The 22,279-nt window shown below is 40.8% G+C and overlaps 2 protein-coding genes across 3 annotated transcripts; both read left to right on the top strand.

Annotated features, from left to right (window-relative positions):
- Positions 1-6,504: 6,504 nt before the first annotated feature.
- LOC146664100 (uncharacterized) lies at positions 6,505-9,771 on the top strand. Of its 2 annotated transcripts, none has more exons than XM_085417172.1 (2): positions 6,505-6,692; positions 7,918-9,771. In XM_085417172.1, the coding sequence occupies exons 1-2, from the start codon at positions 6,572-6,574 to the stop codon at positions 9,072-9,074; spliced, it is 1,278 nt and encodes a 425-aa protein (XP_085273298.1). In that variant the 5' UTR covers positions 6,505-6,571; the 3' UTR covers positions 9,075-9,771. The 2 variants fall into 2 exon arrangements, with proteins under 2 accessions (XP_085273298.1, XP_085273297.1); XM_085417171.1 differs by having other exon boundaries at positions 6,511-6,692; positions 7,915-9,771.
- Positions 9,772-11,851: 2,080 nt separating this feature from the next.
- Positions 11,852-20,291, top strand: LOC146664099 (uncharacterized). The gene is made up of 2 exons (XM_085417160.1): positions 11,852-12,240; positions 16,824-20,291. Exons 1-2 carry the CDS (start codon positions 12,081-12,083, stop codon positions 18,284-18,286), a joined length of 1,623 nt encoding a protein of 540 aa, XP_085273286.1. The 5' UTR covers positions 11,852-12,080; the 3' UTR covers positions 18,287-20,291.
- Positions 20,292-22,279: the final 1,988 nt, after the last annotated feature.

The raw sequence follows: 22,279 nt of genomic DNA, 5'->3' as shown, positions 1-22,279 counted from the left end.
CTTCTCAGGTTTTTAACCTCTCCTGATGCCTCAGAGTCGTTGACCCACCCATTCACCCTTTTGGGTTTGTTGGGTCAAGGTGTGAAATGCTCCGAGTCGTCTGGGATGCCCTGCAGGTATCTGATAAGAGGGGCAGGGTCCAGCTTCCTGGAACAATAACAGTTACTCCAGCATAACTGTCGTTACTTCTTTCACTCGTCTTTCACACCACAGCCGTGAACTGAAGGTGAACACTTAAATGTTAATGTAATCACTGGAACAAAGGTTCTTCTGCTAAAGATGCTGTTGAATCCATTTGTATCAGTGTCCTAGTTTCCAAATCTGCAGGGGGTTGAACGTAACTGGACATTACATTGAATGTAAATATTTCCTGTCCACTATAACTAGTCCAAGTACTAATGTGATTAAATCATTTACACAAAAGCAATATTTCATTTCCTCAGCTACGTGTTAATGTGAGCAGGAAGTTGTTTTAGACAACAGAATGAATGAAAACTCACCATCGTCTGTTGATCGACAGGTCAACCTTAAAAACCACCAACCTCTTGTGGTGCCTGATGTCACATGTGCTGATTAGAGCTTCTAAAAGCATAATTGAATTAATCTGTTAAATAATTTTGAGAATTTGGGTCTACACTGTGCTGAAATGAGGCAACTGGACTTGAGTTTCTGAAGCCTTTCAACTCAGATCTCAAAGGCTCTACAGCTGGTGCAGGGCGGCAGTTAATCATCTGATTGGATCGTTGAGAGTCGTTGATTCTCTCATTTTGCCTTTGTGTTAAATTCTGACGCACCCAACAGCAGTGGGAGACATTAAAGGCACATGAGTGAAAGTTTATCAGGCCATAATGGTCCAGTTGTTGTGCTCTGATGTGTTTCTACATTCAGGTGCAGATGGGGTTTTGGGTCCTGACCTCAGCTGCTGGTTTTCCTTTGTTGCCAAGTCAAGTTTACTTTCAAGCACATTAAAAGAAACAGCACCCGTTAACCAAACCGTCCACAGTTAGACGAGTAAAAGACATTTAGGAAGATTTTAAAAGTGTCCAATGTTGTCCTGATGTGAAAGGCAGTTTGTTTCACACACTCAACAAATGATCCTTCACCCTCAGTCAACAGGAAGCAACAAATCTGAGTAGCTGAAATGGGTTTATTTAATCATTAAGGAAAATGTGGTATCATTTTAATGTATATCAATCAAGTACATTTTACGCACCACTGTTTACAATCTTTACACACCACAAATACACAGAAGATTTGCAGTATTTTAATGCACAGCATCTGCAGACCTTCTGGTGACTTCTCAGGTTTTTAACCTCTCCTTATTGAGAGTTTTTAATTTGCTTTTAACTGTAGACTCTGGTTGTGCTGCTGTCCTAGTAACCTTAGACCTGACAGCAGCCTTCGACACTGTCGATCACAACATACTGTTATCCATACTGTTATCCATTCTAGGCCCCCTGGTGTTTACTCTGTATTTGCTCCCTCTGGGCGATGTGCTGCGCAAATTTAATGTGTCCTTCTACACCTTTGCTGATGACATTCAGATCCACCTCCCTCTGAGGTTAGACTGTAAGGACTCTTTGCAGCCGTTATTCTCCTGTTTGTCTGACATTAAGACTTGGATGGCTCTTAACTTCCTACATCTAAATGAAAGTAAAACTGAAGTCATTGTGTTTGGGCTTCCTAAAGACCCCAACCTTTCCTTTGATTTTATGGGACCCCTAACTTCCAAAGTTAGGGGTTCCTCCATTAAGAGCCTCGGTGTTACTTTTGACATTACTTTTAAATTTGATAAACAAATCAGCTCCGTAGTCAAGGGATCTTTTTTATCATCTACGGATTTTAGCTAAAGTCAAGTCCTACCTGTGCAGGAACGATCTAGAAAGGGTGGTCCATGCTTTTATTACATCACGGCTGGACTACTGTAACTCCCTTTATGCTGGTTTAGATCGTTCCTGTCTGCATCGCCTCCAACTGGTGCAGAACGCTGCTGCTCGCATGCTGACCGGTTCCAAAAAGAGAGACCACATCACTCCGGTCCTCTGCTCTCTCCACTGGCTTCCAGTTGCTTTTAGGATTGATTTTAAAATTTTACTGCTGGTTTTTAAGGTTCTTAACGGTACTGCACCTCCTTACCTGGCAGAGCTTCTTAGCATTTACCGCCCCAGGTGATCTTTGAGGTCAGCAGACCTTAAGCTTTTAGATGTTCCCAGGTACAGATTAAAGACTAGGGGAGAGAGGGCTTTTGCTGTGGCTGCACCCAGACTGTGGAACAGTTTACCTCCTCACATCAGATTCTCCACAAGCCTAGGAACTTTTAAAACTGCTCTTAAAACTCACCTCTTCTCATTGGCTTTTAGCAAGGTTTAACTTACTGTTTTAACTTATTGTTTTATCAGTGAGGTGTTTTATGTACTTGTGTTTTATTGTATTTTATATTTGTATTTTATTGTACAACACTTTGGTCAGCCTTGGTTGTTTTTAAATGTGCTTTATAAATAAACTTGACTTGACTTGACATGTGCTGATTAGAGCTTCTAAAAACATAATTGAATTAATCTGTTAAATAATTTTGAGAATTTGGGTCTACACTGTGCTGAAATGAGGCAACTGGACTTGAGTTTCTGAAGCCTTTCAACTCAGATCTCAAAGGCTCTACAGCTGGTGCAGGGCGGCAGTTAATCATCTGATTGGATCGTTGAGAGTCGTTGATTCTCTCATTTTGCCTTTGTGTTAAATTCTGACGCACCCAACAGCAGTGGGAGACATTAAAGGCACATGAGTGAAAGTTTATCAGGCCATAATGGTCCAGTTGTTGTGCTCTGATGTGTTTCTACATTCAGGTGCAGATGGGGTTTTGGGTCCTGACCTCAGCTGCTGGTTTTCCTTTGTTGCCAAGTCAAGTTTACTTTCAAGCACATTAAAAGAAACAGCACCCGTTAACCAAACCGTCCACAGTTAGACGAGTAAAAGACATTTAGGAAGATTTTAAAAGTGTCCAATGTTGTCCTGATGTGAAAGGCAGTTTGTTTCACACACTCAACAATGATCCTTCACCCTCAGTCAACAGGAAGCAACAAATCTGAGTAGCTGAAATGGGTTTATTTAATCATTAAGGAAAATGTGGTATCATTTTAATGTATATCAATCAAGTACATTTTACGCACCACTGTTTACAATCTTTACACACCACAAATACACAGAAGATTTACATGTACATACATTAAATTAGTTAAAGTCAGCAGTCACAGTATTTTAATGCACAGCATCTGCAGACCTTGGTGATCTAGTGAAAAGATCAGACAGGTAAGAAAGTGCTAAACTGTGCAACCCTTAAAAGAATCAGTAAAATAATTTCTGAAGCTGATTGGCAGCCAGTGCAGGAGATATGTGGTCTTGCTTCCATGTTCCAGATAATAACTGTGTTTTTTGAACCATCTATAGTTGAGTGAACAGTGACAGACTCACACCTGAAGAAAGACTGTTGAAATAGTCGAGTCCAGATGAACTTAAGCCACTGACACCTCTCAGAACATTTCTGAAACACAGAAATGGCGTGTATGTGCGTCACGAGTCTGTAAGACTTCGTGTAAACTTGCATGTTTTCTGTGTTTGAGATGGGAAGAGATGGATCAAATCAAATCAAATCAAATCACTTTTATTGTCACATCACATGTGCAGGCACACTGGCACAGCACATGCGAGTGAAATTCTTGTGTGCGAGCCCCACAAGCAACAGAGATGTGCAAACACAACAACACAAACGAGCAAAATACAAGAATGGCCAACCTGAAACTAATAAATATATGTACAATATATAATAGTGTATGCATTTCTGGATGTGTATACTAAATATTTTCCTACGTGTGTGTGTGTGTGTGTGTGTGTGTGTGTGTGTGTGTGTGTGTGTGTGTATACACATTTTTACAAATTAAATAGTAAAAAAAAAAAAAAAAAAAATAATAATAATAATAATAATAAAATATATAAAATATACAGAGTTGAATATGTGCAAAACAAGTGGCATTTATATACAGTGTGGAGTGCATAATGTTGAAGTTCCAGTAGTGAAGCTGAGGTGTCTATGACGTGTTCAGCAGTCTGATGGCCTGATGGAAGAAGCTGTCTCTCAGTCTGCTGGTACGGGACCGGATGCTGCAGAACCTCCTTCCTGATGGAAGCAGTCTGAACAGTTTATGGCTGGGGTGACTGGAGTCCTTGATGATCCTCCCCACTTTCCTCAGGCAGCACTTCCTGTAGATGTCTTGGAGGGAGGGAAGCTCACCTCCAATTATCCGTTCAGAGCACCGCACTACTCGCTGGAGAGCTTTGCAGTTGTAGGCGGTGCTGTTGCCATACCAGGTGGTGATGCATCCAGTGAGGATGCTCTCAATGGCACAGTGATAGAAGGTCCTGAGGATGCGGGGGCTCATGCCGAATCTTTTCAGTCTCCTGAGAAAGAAGAGGCGCTGCTGCGCCTTCTTCACTGTTTTGTTTGTGTGTACTGACCACGTAAGATCCTCAGCCAGATGTACTCCAAGGAACCGGAAGCTGCTCACTCTCTCCACAGCAGCGCCGTTGATGGTGATGGGGGTGTGTACTTCTCTGCACCTCCGGAAGTCCACTATCAACTCCTTTGTCTTTGCGACGTTGAGGGTGAGATGGTTGTCTTGACACCAGTGGGTCAGGGCGCTGACCTCCTCCCTGTAAGCCATCTCATCACCGTTGGTGATAAGACCCACCACTGTAGTGTCGTCCGCAAACTTCACAATGATGTTGGAGCTGTTAGTGGCTGTGCAGTCGTAGGTGTAGAGTGAGTACAGGAGAGGGCTCAGTACACACCCCTGTGGAGCACCAGTGTTCAGTGTGATGGGGGATGAGGTGATGCTGCCCAGTCTGACCACCTGGCGTCTGTCAGACAGGAAGCTAAGGATCCAGCTGCAGAGGGAGCTGCTCAGTCCTAGATCCTGCAGTTTCCTGTCCAGCTTCGAGGGAACGATGGTATTGAATGCTGAGCTGTAATCTACAAACAGCATCCTCACATACGTGTCTCTCTTCTCCAGGTGTGACAGGGCAGTGTGTAGTGTCAGGGCTATGGCATCATCAGTGGACCTGTTGTGGCGGTATGCAAACTGTAGAGGGTCCAGTGAGTCGGGTAGTGCAGAGCAGATGAAGTCCCTGACCAGCTTCTCGAAGCATTTGCTTACGATGGGGGTCAGGGCTACAGGTCGCCAGTCGTTCAATGAGGAGATGGTGGAGGATTTGGGTACAGGGACGACGGTGGCCATTTTGAAGCAGGCTGGGACTACAGACAGAGAGAGGGAAAGGTTGAAGATGTGCGTGAACACTCCAGCCAGCTGAGCCGCACATTACTTGAGGACGCGGCCGGGAATCCCGTCCGGACCAGTAGCTTTGCGCGCGTTCACCTTCCTGAAGCACTTCCGCACATCCTCCTCAGACACAGTGTGCGCACTGACGTCATCCATGGAGTTTGAAAACTGAAGGCTCTGCCTCTCATTCTACTTTTAAATACTCTAGGAACACAGTAAACCTGCAGTGTGAGAGTGAAGTCCTCTAATGGGGTGATATGGTACTACAAGGTCATTAAGATAAGCCAGCTAATTTTTCACATGTCTGAGCGAACACACAAACTCCCTGAGCGTCCCTTGGACCACTGTGAGCAACAGCAGACGTGTGCACTGTGGTCACGCCAGCATCGAATCCATCCAAGTTACATGGTTTATTAAAATAATCAAATTACAGCATTTATGTTAGACTATTTTTAATTAACTGCTTTAGCCCACTTACAATGAAATTTAAAAAAAAAACAAAACCTTGTTCATGACCTGTGTAGCATGTTAACACTATTGGAAGGAAAAATAACATGAACTCCAATTTTGAAAACACAACTTTATTTATTTTTTTCTTTTTTTTCTATAAAGCTCTGACTTATATTATGAGTCTGTGGTCTGGGAGAGAGTCTGTAACTCTCTGTCTGCAAAATACAGTAAATAATGACCAATGTTGGGCAATTAATTATATAGTTACTTCTTCAAAAAAGTAACTGATTTATGCAAACAACATTTTTTGCAGCTGTTTACCTAAAAATGCAGCCAAGGCGTTTTTTTAAATAAACATTTCAAACTATTTACAGAACAATCAGCTGTTCTGCATCAAATCTGATGCCACACAAATTATTTGTGCCACTCCAAAAAATAATTTCTGTCCACTATGAGATAAAGGAGAACAACAGCCTGATACCTGCAGGCCTGACAACAGGAGATGTGTCACTCCTGTAACACCTGTAGCATTCAGTAGTCGCCTCATTGTTCTGACACACACAATAAAACTATTGACTACACTACACACTAACTACACACTAACTAGAGGGGACTTAGAGGGAACATTGCTTGTATGTGAGGAGCAGGATTTTGAATTCTGGATTTAACAGGAAGCCAATGAAGGGAAGCCAGTGGCGTGACTGCACGGACTGAACTGCGAGATAATCTGCGCATGCGTCGCTCGTTCCAAGTTTCTTTTGGAAAAAAGGATCAAATACGCAGCGGGCACCATGAACACAGTGGAATATCTTCAACAACAGAACCACGAAAGTCTTCTTTCTGAGAAAAACCCGGAAATGAAATTCCACGCAGTCCTTCAACAGGACAAAGAAGGTGTAAACCAAACTGCTGGTGAGAATAATCAGATTTAACGTGGAGAGTTTATCGGACAGGAAACGGCTGCTTAGCGGCTGGTAGCTCGTTTTAGGGGGTCGATGAACTGTTCACGTAGGAACGGAGCTTCCTTTTATTTCTTAACCTGAAGACGTTCACAAATGCAGTCAAGCGACTTTGGTAATGATAGTTGTTGTTAATAGTTATTAATGACATTTACGGATTAAAAAGAGCGAAAGTCAGTGGGGGGTTCGGTGTTGCACCCGGACTGTTTAAAGGGTGCACACAAGTGTAGTTCAAGGCAGCGTTTGTGCTTTAATTACTTAAATAATAATGCTGAACTGGGGCAGGCGTGGTTAGTGTGATGGATAACAGCTGTGCCAGCCAGCCTTCCCTGGCTCTGTCCCCTGAACCCACTGCTCCAGCCCTCCTCTGCAGCTGAGCCACAAACCACATCCCACTGCAGAGACAAACCCTGTATCCCATAAGCTGACTTTTTTCAACATCTCTATATGCAGCTCCAAATTCTATGTCTATTTATGTGGACGTTTTAAATCTGAGAACAAAACACAATTAATAGCTTTACTCCAAACCATGATTTACCTTTACAGATGTGATATTTTAGTCCAAAGCTAAACGTAGCTGTGTGTTATGTTTTTGATTTGATTTGAACATCTTGGCTGACGGAAGGATTAGCTCTAAATATTTACTTGTTGAGCTGTAGAAATGTAAGTCATACCACAACAGCTAACCACATGCTTCCAGCCTAATTATTACTTCTTAATAGGAAAACTGCAATACTGTTATCAGTTTGCTGATGATGATGTTCTCTCTTACTTTCCCGAAATACATTTTTGAAACATTTATACTTTTGGTTATAAGCAGCATCCACTGCCTCTAATATTTATTCCAGTATTTGGAAAACTGCATGTTTCTTAATAGCTTAATTTCCACCATGTGTGTCTCATGCACCCATGGCTTCATGATGTAGTGGTTTGGCTGTCATGTGAAAGATCCCCATCTTGAGGCTGGAAGGAGACAAACCTTAGAGCACCAACTAGTGTGCTCTTAGTACTTTTACCAAACCCAGATAAACTGCAAACTCCACTGTGGAGACCCTTCGGGAAATAAAGGAGTAGCAGAAAAAAAAAGAATGTCCTTTTAAATTGAGGAGCAAAAAGTTAGTTTCCTTTAAAATAGTTCAGTTAATTACACAACTGTCCATGTCTGTGTGTTTCAGTAGTGCCACCTGATGTCCAGAAGGTTTTGGTGATTAAAGAAGAAATTCCCTTTGACTGGAGCTTCGGTGTGGACCATCAGCACCAGGAGATCCTCCAAATAAAGGAGGAACAGGAAGAACTCCTGACCAGTGTGGGGGGAGAGCAGCTTAACGGGTCGGAGGAAGCTGATAACACCAGGTTCTCATTCGCTGTTGCCACTGTGAAGACTGAAAATGATGATGATGAGAAAACTCAGACTTCAGATCTCCACCAGAACCAACATGACTACAACAGAGAGACTAATCGGATAAAAGCAGAAACTGATGGAGAGGACTATCCAGGAGCAGAACCAGCTGGAAACCCAAATCTAAAGATTTGTGCAGAGCTGAAAGCAAATGGAAACGCTTCTGATTCTTCTGAAACTGACATCAGTGACGGCGATGATGATTGGCAGGAACCTTTATCCTCTCCTGGACCTGAAACAAAAACCAGCGATGGAGATCAGAAGGAGACGCCTGTGCCTCACTTTCCTAACAGTGTTAACACTGAAAGGTTTACGCAGCAGCCTTACATAAGACTCTACCCACAAAAGAAGCCGTTCAGCTGTGATATTTGTGGTAAAAAGTTCACTCGCAAAATGCATGTTAAAACACACATGAGGACCCACACGGGAGAAAGACCCTTTGGTTGTGACGTCTGTGGTGAGAGGTTTGCACAGGAGGGGAACTTGCGGAGTCACCTGAGAGTGCACACGGGGGAGAAACCATTCAGCTGCGACGTCTGCGGTAAAAAGTATAGACAGCAGGGTGTTCTGAGGACACACATGAGAACTCACACAGGGGAAAAACCGTTTGGGTGTAAGTTTTGTGGAAAGCAATTTAGCCAACAGACTCATCTCAAGGCACACATCAGAATCCACACTGGAGAGAAACCTTATCAGTGTAACTTCTGTGCCAGCAGCTTCAGCCAGAAGAAGCATTTTGATGAGCACACCAGACGGCACACTGGAGAAAAACCGTTCGGGTGCGATTTTTGTGGAAAACGGTTCTACCGGCAGGAGTATCTGAAGAGTCACGTTACGATCCACACAGGAGAGAGACCGTTTGGCTGTGATGTTTGTGGAAAAACCTTCAATCGAAAGACACGATTTAAGGCTCACATGACGCTTCACAAGTGTTAGAAGCTGCATTATTTCAGGGTTCATTGTGAATGATACATTACCCAAGTGCCTTGGTAAGGACCACACAGAGTTTTTAAATATTTTAAGTTTTTTAAATGCCTTCAATCTGATTTTGATGAGTCCTACAAATGTATTGAATTGTCAAGTCAGCTTTTAAGAAGTTGCTTTGCAGAAACTGCAGTTAATGGAGTGTTGTTTAAAAAGTGTTTTGGCAGTAAATCTGAATCAAGCTTCTGTTAATGTTGCTTTCATGAGAAAGTACATGTATAAATCAGAGATTTGCTTTACAAAAGTAAATGAAAGCCCTTTGTACCGTCTGGAGTCATGTACAGCTGTGTCCATAAATATTTGGATAGTAGAAGATGTCTTTGTACTCCAGCACAGTGGATTTTAAATCAATCGATATGCGATTGGAGGTTGACTTTCACCTTTAATTCAAGAGGTTTTACAAAAAAACGTTCAAGAATCATCACCATTTTATACTTGTGCCCTATTTTCAGAGGCTCAAAACTGGACAACTTAACATAAATGTAATTCTAAGTATTGTTTTTAATACTCGGATGAAAATCCTTCTCAGTTGAATTTGTTGAAATATGAAGAAACACTGAATGCAACAATTAATTGTCTTACATTGATTTATTTTATATATATATTTGAAGTCTTTTACTTGCCTGCGTGCAATAAATAAGGAATTAAGAAAGAAAAAAACAAGTCTTTGTGTGTCTGTTTTTACACCGAAAAGTACTTCAGAGTGCTCAGGATGTGCTCTCAGTGAGTATGCCCCTCCTTGGGTTGGTTGGGTTTGTGTTTAGTCAACCAAGCTGGGCTGTGGAGGTCAAATGTGCTCAGGTACAATATTTGATATTTAATTGTCAAAGTCAAGCACATACCTTGCTTTTATCAGCTTCATTGTATTTGAAGCTTGAGTGGAATGCAACTGATTAGAAATAACATCTGACTGAAATTAATTTGGAAATTTCATTTCACTGTGTGGAGGAAATCTTTGCTGAGGAGCCATTAAGATATGTAAATGAAAGCAATTTATCTTCTTTTCTCATGAATGGCAGTATTTATTTTCAATGAAAATAAGTACAATGATAAAAAAATATATCCAGAAAAGGAACTAATTTCTGCGAGGAGTCAGTGAGGTGGTTCACCATCTGACTGGGATGCCTCCTAGGTGAGCGCTTCAGGCACATCCCACTGGAGGATGCCAGCTGAGGGACTCTCCCAGCTGGCTTGGGAACACCTCGGTGTCCCCCAGATGAACTGGAGGAGGTCTGAGCATCACTGCTAAGGCTGCTACCCCCATGACCCTGACATGGGTAAAGGGAGAAAAAATAGATGCATGGAATTTGCAAGGCCTACCCAGTAAAATATTGATTTTGAACAATTCCTAAGTTAAATAGACGTCCTCTTAGTCCACCAAACTGTAGCTACCAATGTGCCGTATATCAGAAGATGCCTTTCTGAAAACAATGAGGATAAATATCATAAATATAGATGTGTCTATTTTGTACTGTTGTGAAATCTTTTGGTAAATAAAACCAGAAATAAAAGGAAGTGACAGAAAAGGTGTTGTTTCCAGCCACTGTGTGTGTACATGGTGAATGGAGAAATAAGGACCGTTACCTTTACAGCAAACAGTGAAGTAAGAGTTTCTCAGATTTTCAAATGAGATATTTTATGTAAAGAACAGCATATACACTATTTTTCTTTCTCTGCTTTTGGATGATAAATTAATTCAAAAACGGAAAACGTCAGAGGACAGCCACACCCCTCTTATTCATGGTAGGATACATTTGAATTGGTACGAGTAGTACTAGTGCTTTTCTTTTAGCAGGCCAGCAGAGGGCGACATCTGCCTGAACAACAGGGGAGGTTGTGGCTTCCAATAAAACATATATGGAGAAAAGAACTGATTAGTCGGATTAATAAAAAAAGAAGTCACGTTTTGATCAGTGTTAATCAGTGGATAATGTTTATGGAAATAATGGAGACTGATACAGCACACAAATTAAAATTAGTGACAGAAATATCACATCGGCCTGATTTTACTGTAAGGGATGAATGGAAAGAGTAAGAACTGTTTGGATCACAGATGCCCAAGTTGTTTCAGCTGTTGAGTTAAAAGTATGTAAATCCTCATTAGTTGGGCTACTAATTAGAACTAATAAAAATAAATGGCAAGATTGGAAAGAATAAATGGGAAATAAATACCTTAGATAGGGCCTATTTTAATATATTATTTTAAACTCTTAATTAAAACCCCGAAGCTTTAATAGCTGTATCATTGCTAAAAATAAAACGATCTGTCCGTTCCTGAAGACGTTCACAAATGCAATCAAGCGACTTCCTTTTAATCCTGTTAATTCAAACTTCTACCAGGAATAACATTTTTGTATTGAGTGACTAAAATTTTGAACGTGTCTATAAAAACTGAAAAATTTCACAAATGCTGCAAACAACATGATTGTAAATATGTAATTTGTTCATAGCTAAACATTTAACATTTGTGATCTTTTTTAACTTAAAAATTAATACAACTAAAAAACACAATAAAAAATGAATTTAACTATTATTTTACAGTATTTATAATATTAGAATTTATTTTGTTTATTTATTATTTATTTAATATATAATTTTTTTTACAATACTTATTTTTCTAGTAATATGATATATTTAAAACATATATTTATCTTTTAATATTTGCCTTTGACATGTACGTTTGTGTGGTGTAACTGTTTACTGCTGCTGCTGCAAGGCCTGTAGTTACTATGGTGACGGAGAATAAAGGTGTCCGTGCCGATGCCTGCTCAAAAACCAGCGGAGACGGCAACAAATCGTTTAACAAAAGGATTCAGGAGAGTGGATTCCCTGTTGGAATCTGCATCCCGCTCTTATATAATACATCCACGGATGTAGAAGCAGGACAGAAAATGAAGCCAGCGCTTCTTTAACTGTGAGCGGAGGTGATCGGTCCTGCGCAGGCCTGGTTCATCTCAAATGAGCCTCCAGTTTATTTTAAAGAACAGAACAAATGCGGACACTATGAACGAAGAGGAATATTGTCAGCAGCACGACACTGAAAGTGTTCGTTTTAAAGACAACCCGGACAGTAAACCGCTGGGAGTCCATCAGCAGCTGGATGTAAAGCAGACAGATGGTAAGGATCATCACAGATTTAATGTGGAGTGTTTCTACTGGTGAAAAGGCGGACGTTAGGGCTTAGTAAAGAAGAAGATTCACATAAAAAGCTTCTGTAAAGCGGAATATGTTCACAAATACCAAAAACAGTTTTTCCACTTTATTTTTCCTTTTTTTTAAACGCTGTAAAAGACGGAACTGAACGGCAACAGTACAGAGCAGCACCCGGACGGTTTACAGTGGGTACACAACAGGGTTATTTTGTAGTTCAGCCTCAGTGCAAGCCAAAGTTTGGGATATGTTTTTACTTAATTAAAAGTTCAAAGAGACTCTAACATAATGGATGCCTGACTGCAAACTGTCAGTGTGCCTTTAATATGTGATAAGGCGTGTAGTACAAATATAAGAATTTCACAAGTATGAACTTATGTACTTGTTCTACTGAGATTATACTGCCTTTAATTGTTTAAGTGTGCCCCTGTATGACACGATAGATTATGAATGTTTACATCAAAAACCTGCAGTCTCTTATTTATGTTCCATTTATAGTTTAACCTCCATACAACAGGACATTTTCTGTGGAGCAAAGGTGAAGACATCAGAACTTAGTATCACTGATGTGTCAGGTGTATGACTGTGAGGACTTTGAATCTGTAAATATGTTTTGTTAGTCTTCACATTTCATGATTGATCAATATTTCTAGAAATAAATCAGGCCTGGTGTTTATATTGTAGGCAAGAATGTTTTTAGACTAACTGCAGCTCTTTAATCTCGGACTAAATTCAGTCTGCTTCTAAGCGTCCATAAAGGCTCTACTAAAGGTGGCTTCATATCTTAAATATTTGTGTGCAGCATAAATATACTTCTGAACAAATAAGAGACTGTTATTTTTTTATTTGCAAAAGACATCTTTAACCAAAACCATGTTCTTCAAAAAAAAAACAACAACAAAAAAAAAAAACATAACAAAAGGTTAAAGCAGAAATATATTGGAAGTGCTGTAGAGACAAAAAACTGGCAGAGAGAGAGAAGGCTGGAGTGGATGGATTACTCAAGAGTGAACACTCAGAACAAAATCCAGTTTTTATTTCCTGTTTTCTGCTGACTGTTTTTGTTTGTTTGTTTGTTTTGTTTTATTTTTTCAATTTTAGGTGGTGTGACCTAAAAGTTGTGCCACTGCACTTTTAGGACCCTGGTGGTTTCACAGTATATTGTAGTACTAGTATTATAATTCAAATTATTTCTTCTTGCATGGGCCTTTATTTAGAAATTAATCCACACCAAAACAGACATTGGTAATCACCTGAAAACAAGCCAAAGTCTGTAAAACATCAGCAGCTCACACACTGCAGGGCATTCATCCATCCACCGGGGCATTGCAGACATTCGTCTTCCTAGCCACACTTTCCAATTCCTCATGTGGGATCCTAATGATCTTTAATAGATTGTTAACTGCTGAGAGTCTCTGCTCTCTTTTTTTCATTCTCCACCCCTCTTTACTAGGGATCAGAATCAGAATCAGAATACTTTATTGATCCCTGGGGGAAATTATTTTTTGTTACAGTGCTCCATTTTAAACCAACATTAAGACAAGACAGACAATACACTAACTAAGAATAGTACAATATATACATATATATACATACATACATACATAAGTCACTTATAAATAAATATTTGGAAAAGAAACATGTGTAGCTGTAGCAGCAAACAGTGTGTTAAGTGGATGCGTTGTACAGGGAGATGGCCACAGGCAGGAATGATTTCCTGTGTCGTTCAGTGGTGCTTTTCGGTAATCTCAGTCTCTCACTGAACGTGCTCCTGTGACTGACCAACATGTCATGGAGTGGGTGGGAGGTGTTATCCAACATTGTCTTTATCTTGGACAGCATCCGCCTCTCCGACACCACCTTGAGGGAGTCCAGCTCCATCCCCACAACATTGCTGGCCTTACGGATCAGTTTATTAAGTCTGTTGGCATCTGCGACCCTCAGCCTGCTCCCCCAGCATGCAACAGCATAGAGGATCGCACTGGCCACAACAGACTCATAGAAAATCCTCAGCATTTTCTGGCAGATGTTGAAGGACCTCAGTCGCCTCAAAAAATAGAGACGACTCTGGCCCTTCCTGTAAAGTGCTGTGGTGTTTTTAGCCCAGTCCAGTTTATTGTCAATGTGTACTCCAAGGTATTTATAGTCCTCCACAATGTCAACACTGACCCCCTGGATTGAAACAGGGGTCAAGTGTTTCCTGGTCTTCCTGAAGTCCACGATCAGTTCCTTGGTCTTTGCCACGTTGAGCTGCAGATGATTCTGCTCACACCACGTGACAAAGGAGTCGACCACAGCCCGGTACTCTGTCTCATCATCCCTGCTGATGCATCCAACCACCGCAGAGTCATCAGAAAACTTCTGAAGATGGCAGGTCTCTGTGCAGTGGCTGAAGTCTGTGGTGTAGAGGGTGAAGAGGAAGGGGGAGAGGACAGTCCCCTGTGGTGCCCCTGTGTTGCTGATCACCTTGTCAGACACACACTGTGGGAGACGTACATATTGTGGTCTTCCTGTCAGGTAATCAACAATCCAGGACACCAGAGAAGCATCCACCTGCATCGCTGCTAACTTATCACCCAGGAGGGTCGGCCTGATGGTGTTGAAAGCACTGGAAAAGTCAAAAAACATGACCCTCACAGTGCTCGCCGGCTGGTCCAGATGGGTGTAGACACGATTGAGCAGGTAGATGATGGCGTCCTCTGTTCCGAGACGAGGCTGATAAGCGAACTGAAGGGGATCCAGATGTGGTCTTACTATGGGTCGCAGCTGGTCCAGGATGAGCCTTTCCAGGGTCTTCATGATGTGGGAGGTCAGTGCCACGGGCCTGTAATGGATGGGTACCGGTGTCCGGTGCCATGATGGCACCGGTTCTGACATAAATGGTAGTAACCAGACCGAAAAGCAGCGCACATTTCGGTGCTTTATTTTCCTGAGCTGTGATACACTTTAGATTCTAGCCAATCATTTTACGTTTCCGAGGATAGTAGGCGGGGCCAGGTACGTACGTTCTGTTAGAGCAGAGCTACAGATTAAAAATGTCCAAGGCGAAGCGGTCAAAAGTCTGGCTGTACTTCATAGCAAAATATGCAAACTCAGCAGCCTGCAACAAGTGCTTTAAGCTGATACTGTGATACTGTCAAAGGAGGTAACACCTCAAATCCGATGAAACACCTGGCGACGCATAGCGTTTTTTTTAAAAGCCCAGAAATGCGCCGTATTTGATAGCTTGCTGCGAGACCTCACACCGAGCACATCTACTGCGGGTGGGTTGCCTGTTATGCAACATCCCCCAAAAACACGAAGAGGAGAGTCCTGGCCCCTAGCCTGCCAGTGTAGCAGAAATGATGACGGATGATGGTGGCAGCAGCCGTTCTTCTCTGCGTGAGTAGCTAATTTACGTTGAGTAGGCTAACCACGTTATTACATTAATGCATGTAAGGTGAACTAGCAAACATCATCATAGCTACATGCGGCTGTCCTCTTGTTTGATGGCAGATACTCCCTTCACCCTGGCTAAAAAGGCTAAAATGACCAAAGAAAAAGTGGAAAACAGTTAAACATGAGAGGTTTAGGACAAAGTTTGTGTTTTTTTCCATTGTTTAAGCACTGCTTCCAGCCAAGAGTGATACCATATATGCCCCATAGCTGCAGAAAAGGCTAACATTGTTATATTTTTACAAAAAACAGCTGAACATGAGAGGTTTTTGGACCAATTTTGTGTTCTCCATTCTTTAAGCACCGGTTTGGGCACCGTTTCAAAAGTACCGATTTGGCACCGGTATCGGATAAAACCTAAACGATACCCATCCCTACTCTTTACTATTCTTGGATGTAGCTCATTTGAATCTGCAATTATTAGTGCTAAAAATGTCTGCACCTCACCAGCCTTTGTGGGATTTTTGCCATGCTTAAAAAGTTATTAATGGATTATGATTATCATTTCATTGCATTTTTTTTCTGCATCATATGATTTGACCAATGTATGAGGTTGATACAGATCACCTCTCAGTGTGCTTCTCAGTGCTTCAAGTGAGCAGTTATTCTTTTTATTACTGATAAACCAGTTAAACTCTCCTTTTTCTATTTGCTTGTGTAGTAAAATCAGAAGTGTCATAGCATGCGTGGAATTGCCTAGCACTAAGTAAGCAATTCTTCTTCTGTATAGCTATAATAACAATTTTTTCTTATTCTTTTCCAGATGGATTGTAAAATTAGAAAACAGCCACATTCTTTTGTGGTTCTGGTAGTAGTGTCAAATCAGATATCAGTCATGTACCGTCACAGTCACACATGAGCTTCCTGTGTGACTTGGTTATTAACTTTATAACTATAACTACGTTTTTTTAGTTATTAATTTCATTCCATTTACCTCGTTATCACTACCATTTTTACCAGTTTTACTTTAATTACCTCTAGTATAGATAGATAGATAGATAGATAGATCTTTATTGTCACTGTTACCAGAACAATGAAACACAGTTTGGCATCTCTCCCTTTGCAGCTGTAGTTTTTTGTTCATAATGCTCATGTCTGTGTTATTTTTCCATGCAGATATCTCACAACTGTTGGCAATTAAAGAGGTTCCCCCTGAATGGAGCCCCACCTCAGATCCGCAAGACCCAGAGGTCATCCAAATAAAAGAGGAGCAGGAGGAGCTCTGGACCAGTCAGGTGGGAGAGCAGCTAAATGGGGTGCAGGTGGCGGATATCTCCAGGTTTCCAGGCCATACTGTCAGTGTGAAACATGAAGACAGTGACGAGAAATCCGAGTATTCACAAACTTCTCAAAGAAAAACTAAATGCAACAGAGAAGCAGAGGCTTTAAATGCCCCCCCAGCTAAAGGAATAAAAATGGAAACTGATGGTGATGACTGTGGAGGACCGGAATCAGCTAGAAGTCCAGATCAAGATATTTATGTACATCCAAATGGTGATGAAAAGGCTTCCAGCTTATCTGAGACTGAAGTCAGTATTAAGGATGATGATGATGACTATTATTGGCAGGAGCCTTTATCAGACTCTGGACCTGACACTGAAGACAGTGACAGTGACTGGAAGGAAACCAGGACACCTGAATTAGTTGTAAATAGTGACAAAGGACAAGACAGTTCTAAAGTATCTGAATGTAATAAAACTTTTCTTTGCAAACAGTCACTTCAGGGAGAGAGGGGAAGAATGTCTTCCTCTGGTTTGGCTAAAAAGGAATGCTTTACAGTATCACAAAATGATGATTCATCAGTGGCAGTACGCACCGGAGAGAAACCATTTGGCTGTGACGTTTGTGGACAAAGGTTCAACCAAAAAACACATCTAAACACTCACATGAGAATTCACACGGGAGAGAAACCCTTCTGTTGTGATTTTTGTGGACAGCGCTTTAACCAGAAAACACATCTTAAGATCCACATGAGAATTCACACGGGAGAGAAACCTTTTGGTTGTGATAATTGTGGCAAAAGATTTAGACACCAATGCACTCTCAAAATACATATGGCAGCTCACACTGGGGAGAAACCATTTACCTGTGACGACTGTGGTAAAAGATTCAGTCATCAGAAAATTCTAAAGGCGCACATGACAATTCACACAGGAGAGAAACCATTTCACTGTGATGAATGCGGTAAAAGTTTTAGCCAACAGGGAATTCTGAAGGCGCATATGACAGTGCACACAGGAGAGAAACCATTTGGTTGCAGTAGATGTGATAAAAAGTTTAGACTACATAGTGATCTCACAGCGCATATGAGAGTCCACACAGGAGAGAAACCATTTGGTTGTGATAAGTGTGGTAAAAGATTTAGCCAAAAGGGATGTCTGCAGAGACACCTTAGACTCCACACAGGAGAAAAGCCGTTTAGTTGTGATGACTGCGGAAAACAATTTAAGCGAAAGACACACCTTAAAGCACACATGACAGTTCACACAGGAGAGAAACCATTTGGCTGTAATGTCTGCGGCGTAACATTTTCACGACAGGGAACCCTGAAAAGACACATGAGGGTCCACACACGATAGAAACTGTAAAGTAACAGGGTTTTGTCCAAAATATTTGTAAAGTGTGTTGGTGCAGATCAGAGCAGTGGATTTCCTTCATGGCGCCGTGATAACTGAGAGTGTAGGTTGATACCTCTCAGACAGGTCTACTGTATTCCACTGTCTCTCTTCTGAAGCTTAAACAAAAATGCATAAGGGAGAAATATCCTAGAGAATGACGAGGTAAATGATGATGCTAACAAAATGTTAACATCCATGGAAAGAAGTAAATTCTCCCCAGTCACGTGTGATGGTAGAGTGAAGCAACTTTTACAAGTTAAGAATGCATTGCGCAAAAAGTTAAAGAAATACTTTTTATTAAGAGTATAGAATCAAGTCAGTTAAACCACTGGGATATTAACCCGGTCAGTCAAGTAGCAGAGGGGGTTATTAGTCAGTGTTAATGAAATTAACAACAGGTGCACCAGGAGGGCGATGATGAGACAACCCCCAAAACAGGAATGACTTTTTCCCCTCCTTTTATCTCATTTTTTTTTCACTATTTTGGGATTTGGTAAGGGTCAGTGTCACTACACTTAGCAGATGATTCCTGGACCCTACAGAGGTTACATAGGTAGTCCAACTCCTCCAGGATGGCACATCAATACTTGCCATTGTCATAAGGTTTGAGATTCCAGGAGACAGGCAGTTACTCTGGGAGAGCTGGACAGGGCTGTAGGAAATCCTTAAACCACCAGCAGGACTGGTTTCTGCTCCTTTGTGTAAGGAGGGACAGGATGAGCACTGCCAGAGCTAAAAAATGATCTTCAGCAGGACACTGGTGTGAATGTCTCTAAACAAACCATCAGAAACAGACTTCATCAGGGTAGCCTGAAGTCCTCTTGGGCCCTATGCTCACCGTGGTGCCTGATTGGCAGTTGCCATCGAATACCAGAATTGGCAGGTCCACACTGGTGCCCTGGTGCCCTTGGCAAAATGGACCAGTCTGTAGCATCTTTTTTTCACTTTAATTTTTGAGGTGTCTTTGAATTAAGCCCCTTAAGATAATTTTCATTTCCTCAAACAATGAGGCAGCCTTTCATTCTATCTCATTACTCCAGTCCATATCAGTATTAGATAGCCATTATGATTTTTTCCCATTGACATCTTCATAGTAGTCAATTCATGTTTTTGAGCAGTCCATTTAGTAACACAAATAAGATTAATGCTGGGTTCAGCCCCTTGTCACATTCGATTTGATAAGTGGTTAAGAAAAAGGATGGATGTACTGTCTGTGAAGGTTCTCAGTCATCTAGGTCATCATATTCTAAAGACCTTGGAAAGAAAAGCGTCTCGACTTCTTTAAGTTGCGAGAAGCTTCCTCAGTTATAAGGTCAAAGGTATTTGACCTTAGAACTGAAGAAGCTTCTCGGACGAGAGGTGAAACGTCTTCAAGCAACTTAAAGAAGTCCAGAGGCTTTTTTTCTCAAGCTCCTTACACAATAGATGGACTACATATTTAGTTAATATATAGATCAAATATAATAATAATACTATTACTTTTAATAACAGGAAAGCACATAAGAATAGGCTGGACGGAGAACAAATAACAGCAGGAAAGTGTAGCTCGACTGCTAAAAATAAAGTGTTATATCGAGAAAAAGTGTACTTTCAGTGTTGATCAAAATGTATAATACTCCTTCCTTTAGCCTTATACACATTTTGTTATTTACCAGTATTATGATTTTTATTATTGCTCCCAGATTTATTTTTTACTATGCAATGTAACCACTCATGATGGCTCTAAAGGTAAATTTGCCAGATAAATATTTTGTATAAGACAACTGTGTTTCTAATTTCCTTTGACTTGATGGACTGAAGACTTGAGGTCCACAAATAAAATTTCTTAACATTTGATAACTTGTCTTTGTACTGTTTTCATGTAATCCCAGGTTCTTAAGCAAATATTGCAATACTGTACATTTCCCTGACAAATACAGATAGTGACCTCATTCAGGTTAAAAAAAAGAAACAAATCACACTAAAACTGTGAATAAAATAAAACACCATTCTTTGAACAGACTCGTGTTTTATGTGTATTATTTGCATAAGCTAAGGCGAATATCATGTCAAACAATGTAAGAACAGTTAAATCAACATGGATAAAGAAATGTTATCACTATCCAAGTGTCTGCTCAACAGTAATCAGTGCCGCTCAGCCTGACAGTGATTAGAAAAATGAATTTAATTTAATCAGATTACTTGTGGTATAAACGTTTTTTCTCCTACTTATCACACCCATGCCATTTACAGCAGATGACTCCTGTAGCTGTCGCACTGGAATGTGTTTATAAGGTGATTGTAATTTTCAAATTTGGATGTTTAAGCTGGTTCCTATGTTGTGTTGTCGCCACCTACTGGTGGATCTGAGTATGGCGCTTTGTGGTGCGCATGCATGGTTTTTCGCAGTGTTTGCTGGTGAAGAGAAGTAAAATACTGGTTAAACATCAGTTGGAGCATGGCCCTTTATTCTACTCCAAACATGAAACAAGAATAACCTTCAGGAGCAGTTATAACTCCCCTTCCCTGAACCAGGCTGTATCAGAGGGCTCTTCCTGTTCAAACGAAGTTCTTCCTCCCACTGTCACCAAATGAGCTGTGCCCAGGACAAAGCATCTGCCATTACAAAGCATTACATTATCTTTCCTTCTGAAATATCCACATAGTAAGGCCTCAAGAAGAGAGCCCACTACGTTAGCTTCTTAATGGGGTTCTACATTGAGTTTAGGCCACACAGTCTCAGGTTGCTGTTAAATTGTCAAATTAAATAAAGTAAAGAAAGTTTAGTGTGAATGGTTGTCAGGACATCAGTGTGTATGCAATGTCGAGCATCCTAAATCGAAGCAGCACCACCCAACCAATACCTGGAAGAGATAGAAGCGCATCGCAGTGGTCCCTCTCGCGGTTCACCTTTCGCAGAATCGCTGTTTTTGCTGATTTTTTTTGGTGCAATTTTGCATGCTCTTTTTTTTTAAAAACAGCGTATCGTTTTCTGCGCCCTGATTGGCTGTAGACCATTGTCAATCAATCTCGTGCTATGTCTCCAGTCCAGTACAGAATGCGTTCAGCTTGTCAAATTTACATACATCTTCGATCGCTAGCAGTGTGGCTCTGTGCTGTAGTGTATGTTTGTAAGTTTTCTCCCCAACAAACATAACAATGTCGACAAAACATTTTGCACCGTCAAAGGCAGATGATGATGCCAAACATCGCATAAAAAGGTGGACTTCTGGACATGCTAAAGGAAGGTAGAAGTTACCGTATTTTCCGGATTATAAGGCACATTAAGCGAAACAAAACAGTCACATAAGTCAAACTTTACCCGAATCATTCTTTTTGCTTCCTCCACTACTGTACCATTGATTCATTAATGCTGAATGGTCTCAAAAATAAAGCTGACTACTTTATGGTTTTCACCTATCGCGGGTTATTTTTAGAACGCAACTCCCGCGATAAACGAGGGACCACTGTACAAACTAATTATTCTTTTTACTCACAGTGTCACCAAAGAATTAGTTATCCAGTGCTGTATTAAAGCACAAGAAGGATAATCGAGTATACTACAAGACACTTTAAGTGTACTTGAATACTCCCAAGTACTTTTAATGTTTTACTATATCCAAGTGAACCAAAAATAGCCGACATTACAAAAATATCAATTGAAATTACATTAGCCGTCATTTTCTTCCAATAAATACACTAATAACCTCTAAAACGTAAAGTATATTCACTACATAATAACAATAATAGGCTGACCAATAAAGTAAAATATAAAGTGGATGTTGGGGTTCTGGCTTCTTGTTAACTGGGTCACTGTTTTTATTGACATTCTTCCTTTTATGTTAGCATCATGTTAATGTTTTCCCAGAGTTTCCTGTCAGTAACCTCAGATCTGTTAGTTTTCTCTTCCCCTCTCTCCACTTCTTTGTTTGTAACTGCCAGCACAATCCTCATCTTTTCACCCGTGTCCACTCT

Source organism: Rhamphochromis longiceps, linkage group LG8, assembly GCF_057381845.1.
Source record: "Rhamphochromis longiceps isolate RC_006_pf linkage group LG8, R_longiceps_female_GT1.1, whole genome shotgun sequence".
NCBI lineage: Eukaryota > Metazoa > Chordata > Actinopteri > Cichliformes > Cichlidae > Rhamphochromis > Rhamphochromis longiceps.
The sequence above is the reverse complement of the archived record's forward strand: the minus strand, read 5'-3'. Positions and strand labels throughout refer to the sequence as shown.

Excerpts from the sequence above, each read along its gene's own strand:
- LOC146664099 (XM_085417160.1), top strand. The coding sequence starts at position 12,081 with ATGAGCCTCCAGTTTATTTTAAAGAACAGAACAAATGCGGACACTATG. Across the intron at positions 12,241-16,823 it reads GGATGTAAAGCAGACAGATG|ATATCTCACAACTGTTGGCA; the intron begins GTAAGGATCATC and ends TTTTCCATGCAG.
- LOC146664100 (XM_085417171.1), top strand. The coding sequence starts at position 6,572 with ATGAACACAGTGGAATATCTTCAACAACAGAACCACGAAAGTCTTCTT. Across the intron at positions 6,693-7,914 it reads AGGTGTAAACCAAACTGCTG|TAGTGCCACCTGATGTCCAG; the intron begins GTGAGAATAATC and ends TGTGTGTTTCAG.